Genomic DNA, 14,932 nt, shown 5'->3' on the forward strand with positions numbered 1-14,932 from the left:
TTATTGTCAAAAGACCAGTCTTCTCCCTTGGTGTATCTCAACATATGCATAAAATTTGAAAATTTGAGCTCAATTGGTTGTTGGAGTTGCGATCGAGATAATAATGGAAGAAAAAACCCTTGTCACACTAAGTTGTGTGCTTTCAGATGCTTGATTTCAAGACTTCAAAATCTAACTCTGAGGTCACAAAATCAAATTCGCAGAAGATTACTTCTTTCTCGAAAACTACATTACTTCAGAGGGAGCTGTTTCTCATAATGTTTTATACTATAAAAAGCTCCCCATTGCTTGTTACCAAGTAAGGTTTTATGCTAACAATTATTTTGAGTAATTACCAATACATGTAGTGTTCACTGCCTTTAACCTGAAGTAGGTTTATGAAACATTATGGGCATTATAGTTCCAATCAATAAAATCTGGCTGAATCCAGATGTATTAATAATAAGTAGTGATCAACTTCAAGTGTTTGAAGTAAATATTTTTTAGAATGTTTCACTTTAGATTGATGTTACATGTTCATGTACACATGTATATATGTTCAAATGTAAAGAAAACAATTAAGGTAATACATGCAATACATAAAATTGCGGCAATAAAATAACACAAAGTCACAGCTGAATCCAAATAAAAAGGGTACCGTTTTTCTTCTATTCATAAGTGTATTTATATTGTTGCTGCAAGTTGAAAGGAATAAGGTCGAAAAGAATACATATGAAATAATTACATGAATTGCAGGGACTCAAAATAAAGTGGGTAGTGCATGTAGTGTTTTTCTTCTATAAATGATCAGTTGTGACCAACTTCAATTGCTTTTTTAAAAATATTTATAGAACGTTTTAGTTTAAAATGTTATTGCAAGTTCAAACTTGGGAAAAAATTCAAATGTTTACCGACAAGAATGTTATTTTAACAAAAACATTATCAAATGAGAGAAAAACGATCGACACAGCTTCACCAAATGATAATATTATCGAAGTCTTATACATAATGAATAGGTTAGATGGCCTTAGCTTTCGATCCAATCCAGACCTTCTTCAGAGGCATAAAACTAGTACAAACAAATACATATCCATTTATAGGAAAAGAGAAGGGAAAGGGATCAAGGAAAGGATCCAGAAAGAAGCGGGAAAATAACAGCCAATCAAAGTTTCTATTAGTTTCTAATAGGAGTAAAGTGGCGAGGACAAAAGGTGTTTGGGATGAAAGGATGGGGTTACTGGACCATAAAAGTGGAAATGTATTGTTCGTTTACAATGCAGGGAAACATGAAAGGGTAGAATTAGAGAGCAAGTTGCATCATGATGCAACTAACAATGGTCAATTAATAGAGAATAGCAAGATCAAAGGTAGCATGGTATTAAAATAGGTATGAGGGGCCTGTGGAAAAAAAGGGGGGGGAGGGGTTACTTACATGAGATAGTTATAGTAACAAATTTATACAAACAACTTAAGAAAACTAATTTATAGTTTATTTACAGAATATATACAACATATAAGTTCTCAGGCCGGAGTGAAGTGGAGGGTAATGGAAGTCTTATACAAGTATAGCGCACATATCTACACGTACATGTACCAACAAGGTTCTCAAGGCGCCGATTACGTAACTTCCAGAAAGATTGGTTGTTGAAGTGATGAATTCTGAAAGACAGTTATGTAGCACCTTATAAGGGTCTACGTGGTGCTACGGCGCATTCAGCAGCCACAGCCAGGAACACCGGGGCGAACCCCTTCTCTTTGCGATAAGTGCACTGGGTTCTTTTACGTGCGTTACACAACACATGGGACCAATCGGCTTTCATTCCGCCGATGATCTGTTTAAATAAACAGGCACTAGAGAACGTTATTCTCAAATGTGTTTGAAGCTTTGCGTGGTGTGAAGAATAAGAAGTAACTATAAATAGTTGTTAGTAAACTTACGGGTATACCCATGTACAATAGAGAGATTTCGCAAGCGTGCGAATACAGATACAGATACGAAGATGATAACCATATCTGTTCACATCAGCAGCGTGTTGGATTTTGTTTTGCAAAATATAGGTTAAGTCACTTGAGGGAGCTTACATTTATCATGAGATTTTTTCCCATCAAGCATGACCGACAAACAGACAAACAGACAAACATACAAACAAACAACTATCAGAATAAAATCAAGCAATCAGGCAACCTACCAGTTTGTTTTTCAGCATCTGTTTGAGCATGCCCAGTTTGTGTGGAGCGATGGGATTGGGGTCAATAAAATCTTTCTCATATTCCTCGGGGAGGTTCTTCAAGAAGGCAGAGTTTCTTATCAAAAATACAGCTGTGGGGGAAAAAAAAGGAATATCTTATCATTGTGTCCTACAAATGCTTTACATGTATATTTCAATGACTACAACGAAAGTGAAAATAACCGTTTAACAACAGTCTATATATCAAACAAACATAAATAGTTCGATTTTTTTTAGCTTTTCTGTAATCATTATGAGTGCCATGAAAACAAATTAATAATTTCTTCTTTAATATTATGCTATGTGAGTGCTTATTCTACCAATAACATGCAATAAACAACAAGGGAATTTGACTAAGTAACTCTTTTCAATAATTTGGGGTTGAACAAAGTAAAAATACAAATACAACCAAAAGGTCTTAAAGGTATGTTTCAAAGATAAGAATGAATGTTGAATAACCAACTCAACATCTGTAAATAAATAAAAACAAAAACTTTGCTTTTTAACGTTTCTGTAATGGTGCTTTAGAAATCACAATTTTTACAAACAAAGACAAACTTCTTCTTTCATTTTATACTATGTACATTGTATGTGAGTGCTTTTCTTACCAAGTAATAAACCACAAGGGAATTTGAATACATGTAGGTAATTTTTTTCAATAATTTTGGGTGAGCAAAACAAAATTTACAAATACAACCAAACGCTTTAAAACTGTATACATGTATTTCAGCGATTAGAAGCAATGTTGAGTTGCCAAAAAAATTTGCTATTTTAAATTTTCTGTTATGGTGCTCCAGAACTCACAACCATTATGAATTCCATTACAAGCAAAGACAAATAATGTCTTCTTTTATTTTATACCCCCATTTATGTACATGTATGTGAGTGCTTTTTTACAAAGTACATTATTAGTAAACCACAAGGGAATTTAAATAACATGTACATGTACGTAGCTTTTTTCAATAATTTTGGGTTAACAAAATGAAGAGAAAGAAAAAAAAATGCTTTAAAACTGTGAATAAAATTTCAACGATAAGATGCAGTGTTGAACAACCAAAACAACATCTATACAAAATTTTTTTTTAAAAAGAATAAGCTACTTTAACTTTTCTGTGATGGTGCTTTAGAACTGCCAACCATTATTGATTTCATTAATGCGCACAAAAAAATTCATCTTTGATTTATGTGAGTGTTTTTTCTACGGTCCTTGAACACTGCTGCGTAAGCACTTACAGTTTGGGTTGTCTGTACGATAAGCTCCGTGCAGTATTTCCATTTCTGTGACAGACAGTCCCGGGATCCAGCGATATTCTCTAGCTAACGATTCAGGGACATCATGGTGAGTGGGGATCCAACCACACCTCTCACTGAAAGAAAACAAAAGGATCTTATTTTTATCAAAACACACCTTTAAAGCCATTATACACTATTGGTAATTACTCAAAATAATTATTAGCATAAAACCTTACTTGGTAACGAGTAATGGGGGAGAGGTTGGTAGTACAAAACATTGTGAGAAACGGCTCCCTCTGAAGTAGAGTTGATTTCGAAAAAGAAGTAATTTTCCACAAATTTGATTTAGAGACCTCAAGTTTAGAATTGAGGTCTCAAAATCAAGCATCTGAAAACACACAACTTCGTGTGACAATGGTGTTTTTTCTTTCGTAGTTATCTCGGACTCCGACGACCAATCGAGCTCAAATTTTCACAGGTTTGTTATTTAATGCATATGTTGAGATACAGTAAGTGAGAAGACTGGTCTTTGACAATTCCTAAAGTTGTCCAGTGTCTTTAAATTTGTACAATTAGTAAGCTTTTGGTTATATCAAATTACAAAAGTATGACCTTACCTTTAAATTGGAATCAACCTTTTCAATATATAATAAATAAACTATGTATTTTTCATAAGGGAGTTCATAACAACTCGTAGTGAGCATGGTGAGTTGCACAACAAAATAAATAAATAAAAATCATGTTTTTTTCATGAGGAGTTCATATACAAACAAATTGAAATGTCAATAACAACCAACTAAAATGTCACTTCTACAAAGTCAGCAGACTCAAGACAATCCTCTTGAGATATTGTCAAATCCTTAACTTGTGAAAACATAATATTCGTCATCCATCAGGATTATGACCACACTCAAGAAGTCTCGCCAGGAGTCAAGGATGCTGGGCCCGTCTCTCTAAGATGCGCGCGGGAACTTGATCAGCAGTGAAAATGGATGAGTTAAATTGACTCTAAAAAATCCAAACACTGCAACAATCACTTCAGAATTACAACATATGGGAAACCTTTTCAATTAGTGAGAGGTTTATCAAAAGCAAAAGTCAATCGCTGCAGGATAAGAAAGGTTTAAACAACAACATGAAGCAGCAAGCAAGAAAGAAAGGCAGAGAGAGAGGGTGAGAGAGAGAGAGAGGGTGGGGGAGAGAGAGAGAGGGTGGGGGAGAGAGAGAGAGGGTGGGGGAGAGAGAGAGAGGGTGGGGGAGAGAGAGAGAGGGGGGGGAGTTGATGCTTGAGGTGTCGTCCAACCTTACCTTGTGAGGTTGAGAAAGAACGGCATAACATTATCCTGGTAGCATCGATCAATCTCCCCCAGACACATGCGCAATGTCTCCTCTGATGTGGTGTCTTTCGGAACCCCCTACACATAAATAAAGTAAAAAAGAAATTGAAACACATAGCTCAGTAAGTAGACAGGGCTGATCGTTTACACTGGACCGCAGGCCCAATAGGCCAGTGGTGTTTATGTCGAGCCAGTAAACTTGTGACTTGACAAGTCCGCCTGGCTTGTGTTTTTCAATTTAGTAACAATACTTTACTGTGCAATAGTAAAACCAAATTCTGTTCAAACGACTGAATGTCTTTCAGTCCTGTTGGAAGAAAAAAATGAGATAAATTGTCTTAAACATTCCTCAGTGCTTGTATAAATATAAAACTTATTAAACATGCTAAATGCAACAGTATCCAGATGTCAGGAAATTTTCTCTCATCTTCATTTTCTTGGAAGAAAATTTCTGCTCCAGTAAACGTTTTGAGCTACATCAGGCCATGGAGGAAGAAAGCCGACTGATCTTGTGGCAGCAAAAAGTTGGTGACCCGTTTCAGACATCAAGGGTTCATCTTTATACGACAAACAAAGAAACATTGTCTATGGTACTATCCAATGCAAAGACCCCGAAATGGGTCACGCAACCTTTTGCCACCACAAGATCAGTCGGCCTGATGTGCGTACAGGATAAGACGTGAAACCGTCGCAATGAATTAAATAGTAAGTCCAGTTGTCTTGAGTAGGCCTATAACAATAATAATAGCTTTTATACATTTGTAAGTCTGTTATATACATGTACACTGTATACTATGCTCTTTGTAATAAAATAATTAATGGGCTGACGTTTCAACCCTAGCAGAGTATTTCTAGCAGGCTAAGGCCAATTAAAAAAAAATGCCAGCTGATCGTCCGGATTTTTCAAAAAAGAGGAGGATGAGGGCCTTATAATTTATTATATAACTGACATACAGATCCTTGTCATTTGATTGGTGAAACTTACTTCACGTGACATTCACTATTACTCCCATCCGCACCGGCGATCAAAAAGACCTATTCGCCCGTGGGGAACAGCATTTCCCATTCAACAGTTAGGATCATCCTTGTTCCTTACATCCTCTTTGGCCTTACATGTACGGGATGTTTTGACATAGTTGGGTGCAACCTACAATGTTTTTAACGTGACATTTTTTCAGAAAAGGGATCACAGACAATTACATGTATAGTGAACTTTGTTTTGTTGCCTGTTATTGTCTACATGTCTTTCCAATTGGCAGTTCTGTCTTTGTATTTCTGTTCTCCATTATTTGGTGAAATTACAAATGCACAGTAGTTGAATTTTTGTTATTAAAAAACGCCACATTATATGCTGAATCAATCTAAAATGTTGATTGAATGATTCACTTCATATCATTATTTTCAAGCGATCTATCACAACTTTTTATATAAGAAATGAAGACAAAATTATAAATTGGAAAAAAAATTAATAAAACAATTCTAACCATCATATTTGTCCTCTACACAACAAACAAAACAAATGAATGAGATTGTGAATATCTTTTTTTGGTTTGTGGGAATTGCCAGAGAATGATCAGTTGGTGCTCCCTCTTGGTCAAGTTGTCGCTATGGCACCAAGGTTACCAAGCAACAGGGAAACACGCACGCATGCTTGCATGTGTAAGTGTTTGTGTTTGTACACTGCACACTCCCAAGGCCAAACACAGGTTCTGAATGCAAGTGAGAGATCAAAATATTGTGTAACCAAAAGGGAAGCAATCCATACGTAATGACAAACACCATTCTAAGGAACTTGGACAGCAATTTTTAGTGGGAGCCCATTTACCCGAGTGTGTCTTCCATTGGTGCAGCAGATACCTACATGTAGTATAAGAGTTGACAGGGAAACCAGACTTGTTGAAAGGGTTATAATAGCTTTACATTTCAAGCCGATTTAACGATGCGTACATAATGGTTATTTGGGGGGCTAATCATCCTTACTCACTGCTAAAAGATGAATTGCGAAGGACTAGGCTACAATGTGTTCGAGAAGCAGGCATGCAAGGGCACCTTTGGCTGCCAGCCACATCAACCCATTCAAGGAAATCGGGATGGAAAACCCTCGTGGCACAGCAGAGGACCAACGACAACTCAACTCACATGTGGCCCTGCCCGGGAATCGAACCGGGGTCACCTTGGTGAAGGGGTGAGCGCTTTATGCACAAGCCAACCATGCAACCCTACATACATGCACATGTATTGACTCTAAAAATACCGGCCTCAAGCCGGAAATCCAGTCAGCCTGAAAATACCCAAAGACCACTGCCTCTGTTGCCCCTGCTCTTGGCCTTGGTAGCCCCTTCAGAACTTTCCATTTTCCGATGAAAGTGCCCTTTGCAAAATTAAAATGGCCTTGCCCTTTCAAAGATGAAACTCCATGCCTGTCCAGTGTTAATTTCAGGGAGCTAATTTCAAAACAGTGTATGAATTCAACATTTGATGTATTGCTTACCCATCTCAAGTCGCATTCAACCAAATGAAGACGTCGCTTTTCACACCACTGTCTTAAATCCGGAAACACCTGGTGGTCAGAAAAAACCCAAAATGAAACAGAACGTAGGAATTAAAAACTCTGGAAAACTTATTGGTGCTTGTTGGGCAGATACATGTAGTGGTTACATTGGTCCAGCGGTTTGACTGAGGACTAGTGGTCGTTTTCTTAAAGGCAGTGGACACTATTGGTAATTACTCAAAATAATTATTAGAACAAAACCTTATCTTGGTGACGAGTAATGGGGAGAGGTTGATATGGTATAAAACATTTTGAGAAACGGCTCCCTCTGAAGTGACACAGTTTTCGAGAAAGAAGTAATTTTCCACAAATTTGATTTCGAGACCTCAGATTTAGAAATCAACCATCTAAACGCACACAACTTCGTGTGACAAGGGTGTTTTTCTTTCATTATTATCTCGCAACTTCGATGACCGATTGAGCTAAAATTTTCACAGGTTTGTTATTTTATGCATATGTTGAGATACACCAAGTGAGAAGACTGGTCTTTGACAATTACCAAAAGTGTCCACTGTCTTTAAAGAGTCATGTAGTCCTAGGAGATATTAAAAACGTTTGGCTAGTCCTAAGTTAGGATGAGTAACTCGTCCTAACTCGAGATAAGACTAGTCTTAACTCTTTGAGAAATCCACCCTTGCAAAGATATTTTGAAAATCCATAAACAGTTGTTACTGAACAAGGTAAAACAGAACTGGACAGATGCAAAGTATGGAGAGGGCATGAGAAAATAATATTTTGGTTGGAGGTTTTCACTGTTTCTGTATGCAGTTTTTATTTGTTTATTTTCCAAGAATATTAGACACAAATGATTGAGACCACCATTGATCTAATTTGCATACAATATCGTGATCTCACAGTTTGACCATTGGCAGTCGTCGCTTGGCAAACGCAATCCATAAAAACAGTCAGCGAGCGACTGAATCAACACTTGAACCTGTAGACCCCTGAGCCAATAATGTGTTATTTGCCCGAAAGAAAATATGAGGGGTTTGTAGAATTAGGGGAGGGAGGGATTTAAAAAAAAAAATTTTACATGCCAAATATGAAATCAAGGATAACAAAATCATCACAATCACTATTAAACAGAGGGTTTGTGTATTTTTGATGTTTTTAATAGTTTTGTAAAACAAATTTAACTCCTACATTAGATGACATTTTCTGTAAACTTTTTCAAACAACTAAGCACAGTGTAGCCCAAGTAAATATTTGAAGAATTGTTCTTGCTTTGCCAACATGAAAAAAAACCTGGGGGTTTTGAACAGTCGGGCAGGGACGATGAAAATTGTTTTCTTTTCATGTGGCCTTATGGCTGATGTACATAGATGTAAACAGGAGAAACACTGCACATCAACAAGATCGACTTCGGCTGCACTTTGAATCCCATGTGTCGATGTGCTAAGCCGATAAATATTTTGTTGACTGGTCCCCAAAATCAACTGAAATGGTTTTACGGTTTTGTTGCGTATTTGTATTAATTTATAGTTTGATTTCCCTGTGTTGCTGAGTGAACTTTTTGGAGTCCCTTCTCCCCAAACCAAATGAAATGAAAATAGCGGCTGGTCAGTCCAAACACTCTACAGTTGAGTCCAAATGATTTCATGAAAATATTGTGTTATTTGTCAAAATAAATGTGTTACGGTTTGCGGAGCTGACAAGAAGCATTCCTCAGGAAGCTTTCAGGACGACAAAATATTTACTTAGAAACACCGGGAAAATGGTATCTGAATTTTAAAAAGTTCTTTGCTCTTGGAATATTCTCACCCCGCCTTGTTTAATAGAACATTCCATCTTTCAACTCATTGCACCATTATGCACTGCACTCATAAACATTCATTATTTGTATAACATTCGCTGTCATTGGTGACATGGCTTCACATGTGTACCTTGAAGGACAAAATACAGAGTACTTAATGACGCCCCTAATGCTGTTATAAAGCACTATTCATAAATACCCCAGACAGTTTCTCTACTCCTATTGGTGGAGAGCGCGTCACGTGGGTGTGCATAAACCTTTTGTTAATGACCGGTAAAAAGTGTTAATTCATAAGTGTGACACGCGACCTTGCACCTGTTCTTAGAGGACAGTTTCTTCATTCCTATTGGTCGAGAGCAACGGCTGAAACAGTTGTCCCACATCACGCGATACGCGCGACGCCCACAGCATTCAGTCATAAGGAGTTGTTTACGCGAAATCATTTGTGTTTAAAGATTCATTTAACAATTATAATTTTTGCATTTATTTTACTTTTTGACCAAAAAATGATGATGTTTTTGACCGAAAAGGTATTTATGAATGGGAATCAAAGTGTGTTGAATCGGTTTTCAACTAGTGGTTTAAACCCGCCGAGGCCTGGTTCTTTATATTTTACCTCGACTTTGTCTCGATATTATCAAGAACCAGGCCTCGTTGGGATTAAACCACTAGTTGAAAACCTCTTCACCACACATTGATTCCCTTATTTAAAAGCAGTGGACACTATTGGTAATTACTCCAAAAAATTATTTGCATAAAACCTAACTTGGTAACGAATAATGGGCAGAAACATAACATTGTGAGAAACGGCTCCCTCTAAAATGATGTAGTTTTTAGAAAGAAGTAAGTTTTACACAAATTTGATTTTGAGACCTCAGAATCAGATTTGGAGGTTTTGCAATCAAGCATCTGAAAGCACACAACTTCGTGTGACAAGGGTGTTTTTTATTTCATTCATATCTCACAACTTCGACGACCAGTTGAGCTCAAATTTTCACAGGTTTGGTATTTTATGCATTTGATGAGATACACCAAATGAAAAGACTGGTCTTAGCCAATTACCAATAGTGTCCACTGTCTTTAAGAACCTAGTAATATTTTATAATTATACACACCTCTTTAACAAGTATTTCTCTCTCTGCATGAAAATCTTTGAAAGTGGACGAGACAAAGATACGAACTGTCTTCCATCCGGAGCGTTTGATCACCAATGTCCTCACAGATTTCTTTGAGTCAACTGTCTTGGATACCTTATCCCAGGATTCTTGCACTAGGTACTTGTAGTCCGAGGCTCCAGACGGGACGAGCATTGACTTGGAGCCGCCGCAACCCATGACTCAACGAGTGATCTGGATTCACAAGATAACCAAAATATCTTCAGTTAGTTAATAATAATAATACTGAAGTCTTAATATAGCGCAAGTATCTACCAACAAGGTACTCAAGGCGCTGAGCGCATACAGCAGCCACAGCCAGGAACACCGGCGAACCCCTTCTCTTTTCGATAAGTGCACTTGGTTCTTTTACATGCATTTACACAAAACATTTTTGGGATAAACAGCTTTACACCCAATCCGAAGGACAAGCAATGGCTAAGTGTCATTTAGGATTAAGTTCATGTTCCTAGAATTTATGTCATGATTTTCAAAAGTGGTAAAAATGGAGCAAATCTGTTGACTAGCTGTCAAAATGTACGTGTTGAACCAAATTCCCGATCACAACTAGGCTTTTTAAGTTTTTTTCAAAGATGTCCTGTAAAAAAGTGTATAAGTCTTTCTCGCCAAAACAAAATGTACAATGTATCTTGCTGACTTGTGTTGACTTGGTAAATCTCAAAATCCATAGTAGACCCAGTGACTGGGGCGCTAGATTCCTTTTTTCATTTAAAAAAAAGGAATCTAGCACCCCAGTCACTGGGTCTAAATCCACAGTGTTTCTGGTGTAATAATGCCTTCTCGTTAAAAAGGAAATTATTTCTGATGACACAATATAATTTTTTTTAGGAAGATCATTCCCCAAAATGGGTCGCACTAAAAACCGACAACTCACAACCCCTCACGACAACTAATTTTTAAATGCACTTTTAACAGAACATTTGACCATAAGTCAAATGTTAAATATATGCACTAGAGTAATATGCACCCAAATCACTTTCAGACTGTTGTTTTTTTTTTACCCTGAATTTAGTAACGAACAGAAATATTGCTATGTTGTCTTTCGACGTACTTGGACGATTCCAATTCCATTACACCGCAGGGGGATACAATATGCAAGATGAATATTTACCATTTTATGTGCCTCCCATGGAGTTTAAAAAATATTATGTTTAAACCTCTCCTTTTAACTTTGAATTCCAGAGTGGCAGCTTAGTTACTAACAAGAAAAAAAAACAGGAGCTAAAACCAAAAAGATAAAAAACACAACTCAGCCCTCAGAAATTACCCTTGCCCCCCCCCCCTGCGGTGTAATAGAATCGTCCAAGTATGTTTCATTTTTTGAACAGTTAAAAGTGATTTAGATGCATATGACTCTATTGCATATATTTAACATTTGATTTATGTTCAAATGTTCTGTTAAAGTGCATTTAAAAATCGTTGTTGTGAGGGGTTGTGATTTGGCAGCCGTTTCAGAGACACGGCAAATTTGATTTGATGTCAAAGTCAAGTCAAGTGGAAAGCAGTTGCCTAATCGTAGCCCTACTCTCGACGCCAGAAGTCACTTTGTACCAAAGTCACTTCGTACGTAACCCAAGTCACTTTGAACCCAAGTCACTTCGAACCCAAGTCACTTCATACCCAAGTCACTTCGTACGAAAATGGAAATGTCAGTACGAAGAAAGTACAAGTGAAAATGGGTCTATTTTAGCATTGCATTTCCCTACCTACATAAATTGACAGCCTGACTAGAACATTAACTCCAATATATATGAAGAGAATTAGTTTTACGGCCAGAATAAATACTCTACCTTTCGTTTCGTCCACAATCAATATTTGCTGTTTTAATGCATGCACGAGAACAACAGGTGCTTCGGTTTCTGTGTGTGGTGAATGGCATTTCAGTCAGGTTTCAGTAACCTCAAAGCACACTACGAAGTATGGGTACCAGACTAATGTTGGCGCCCCCTACGTGGGAACTAGTCTTATGTGCGTTGGTTCCTATGGTTACGGTATACACACAATAGTTCACGAATTGATTGGTTTTGCTTGCGTTAATTTTCTAACATAGCAATTCTCCAGCATAGCAATTTACTGATAGATCACTTTCATCTGCATTTGTGACGAAAATCAGTTTTGGCGCAATATGAAGAAAGTAATATAAACGATGTTTCTAAGTTGTTTTTTTAAGCGCCAGCGGGGCCTTTCTGGCGAGTTAAAACTGCAGTTTATGTTCGCACTATTTTCGGCGCTATTTGTACATCATTATTTTTGCAATTTTTAGTAAGCTAGTCTGACGTGAATAAAAATAAATACATGTGTAAAGTTGAAGGATTAAGTTGGAAATGTTTTTTTTTAAATGGGGTCACAATCACATTATGACAACGTTTAAGAGAAAAGTTATTCCGCACCCATGCCTTAATTATTTATGCATCTGAAAGAATACACATTTTGGCTGAGTAAAGGGTGTTTTTGTTTCATCATTTTCCTGCAATGACTAATATTCCTTCTATGGCTAATCATGGAGTGCTAATTGAGACCAAATTTCCACAGGTTTGTTATTGTAATGTTGGGATACACAGTGAAAATACTGAGCATTTTCAGAACAATTTCACCTCGAAGCAATTTTAACCAAACGTACTGTCAGTGGAAACCAGTCATCTCGCCCCCCCCCCCCCCATTCCTACCCAATATTCATTACCAAGTATGGGTTCTATGCTCATAATTTCCTGAATTGACATTATTCGCTGCTGGTTTTAAACGATTTGTCAAAAACGCGACATTAAATTTCTCATGTTAGTTTGAATGCCTACACTGCTGATTAAGGACAAGCTCTTCACGCAAAATACATGGCACAAGGTTGCCTACCCTGAACCCTCGTAACCATCGTTGAAAACTTCTGCTGATTTCCTTTTCGAAACCCTTTTATTTGGCTATTATTTCCCCTTCTTCTAGGTGGTCATCGTAATTACTGCGTTCAGTGACAACTTTCAAGGCCTGCGTAATCCTTAATAGAATCATCTCTAATTCTCCTTGAGAAATGAACTCGTGAACAGACCCTGCAGATAAATGAATGGATTGAAGCACTCATTGAGTTACTGGCCCGCTGGAGTCGGAGGCAGGTGTTCTCTTGGAATTTCATAACTATAACCCCATTTGGAGTGATCTGACCAGAGACTTCATTCAATTTGGAACGTCCCCATCTGGTGTACTTATCAGAAGATGACAGATTTGTCAGGTTTATGGGAGCAGAAGGGGGAATGATTTTATCAGGTGGGGGCAAGGACAAGAAAGGAGATAAAATCAGGCCCGACACCCCCAAAAAACAAAAGAACAAACAAACAAACAAACAAACAAACAAACAAACAAACAAACAAACAAACAAACAAACAAACAAACAAACAAACAAACTTGTGATATATAAACAATACATGTTATAATATAAGACACAAATAACCACATAAATCAGTAAATAGGGATAATCACAACGAATACACAATATTTAGCATTCTGAATGACATTACCAAAAATGATGAAGGATATTCTGAACATAGGATCCCTGCAGGGCCTATTCGAATGTGAAATTAGTTATCACACAGGGGGCGGGGGAAAAATAATTGGTTACAGACTCGAGTTACCCGGGTACGTAAGCTGAGTACACTAATTATGAGTCTAGAACCTTATTACTGCAGAATTTAAAAATTCAGTATGTTATTATCCGCGTACTATTTTTTTTTAAATTCTTTTTGCGGAGAGAAAAATATCTCTCTAGAGTTTCACACAATAAGCAAAGTAGTCAATTTTTAGTGCCGTACTAGGATCCCTGCAGGGCCTATTCGAATGTGAAATTAGTTATCACACAGGGGGCGGGGGAAAAATAATTGGTTACAGATTCGAGTTACCCGGGTACGTAAGCTGAGTACACTAATTATGGGTCTAGAACCTTATTACTGCAGAATTTAAAAATTCAGTATGTTATTATCCGCGTACTATTTTTTTTTAAATTCTTTTTGCGGAGAGAAAAATATCTCTCTAGAGTTTCACACAATAAGCAAAGTAGTCAATTTTTAGTGCCGTACTGGGTCCCGGAAAACTGAACACGGAGGAAGACTGAAACCGCCACACCGGGACGGGGGAGGGTGCGTGTGTTGGGGGAAGTCTGGGTTCAGTACCCGGGGTGGTGGGGGGGGGGGGGGGTCGGGGTCAGGAGGTGGGGCTGGGGGGGGGGGGTAAAAGCAGCAGAGGCTAAGTAATGGCTGCAACCTAACCCTTCCGGCGAAGGACTTTGGCTGGGCCCAATCTCATAAAGCTATTAGCAAAGAATCAGGCCTGATAGAATCTCAGCAAACTTCTTTGCTAAGCAAACAATTTGTGGTTGCGACAAAGCAAACCTTTTTAACTTTTGTCTGGTAAGTTAGTCTGTTAAGCCCTCACTGCAGGGTTTGTTTTAAACGACATGTCAATAACAGTTTTAGTAACGTTGAAAACATTGGGACAGGGGCAATATAACGGGTTTCATTCCCTTGGCTTTAGTAAGACTATTTTTAACTAAGCCTTCACATCACGGACCAAAGTATTGTTTAATTTGCATAACGACGTCTATCGTAAAGGTTTTAGACAAGAAACATGGGAACGAGAAAGAAAAAAAATTTCTGGAGATGTATTTATTCCCTTGGCTAATACTATTTTAATTTAGG

At 37.6% G+C, this 14,932-nt stretch overlaps 1 protein-coding gene across 1 annotated transcript in view; it reads right to left on the reverse strand.

Moving 5' to 3' along the window:
• The window catches only part of LOC117298018 (telomerase protein component 1-like), a 39,851-nt gene extending 27,750 nt beyond the window's left edge, over nt 1-12,101 (reverse strand). Inside the window, exons 1-6 of the mRNA XM_033781238.1 lie at nt 12,047-12,101; nt 10,197-10,430; nt 7,269-7,337; nt 4,749-4,855; nt 3,441-3,574; nt 2,169-2,299 (exon numbers count right to left, since the gene is read on the reverse strand). Of these exons, the coding sequence (XP_033637129.1) occupies nt 2,169-2,299; nt 3,441-3,574; nt 4,749-4,855; nt 7,269-7,337; nt 10,197-10,415 (660 nt within the window). The 5' untranslated portion in view covers nt 10,416-10,430; nt 12,047-12,101. The remainder of the gene's footprint in view (nt 1-2,168; nt 2,300-3,440; nt 3,575-4,748; nt 4,856-7,268; nt 7,338-10,196; nt 10,431-12,046) is intronic.
• Between the last annotated feature and the right edge of the window lie 2,831 nt (nt 12,102-14,932).

Source organism: Asterias rubens, chromosome 12 (genome assembly GCF_902459465.1).
Source record: "Asterias rubens chromosome 12, eAstRub1.3, whole genome shotgun sequence".
Classification (NCBI taxonomy): Eukaryota; Metazoa; Echinodermata; class Asteroidea; order Forcipulatida; family Asteriidae; genus Asterias; species Asterias rubens.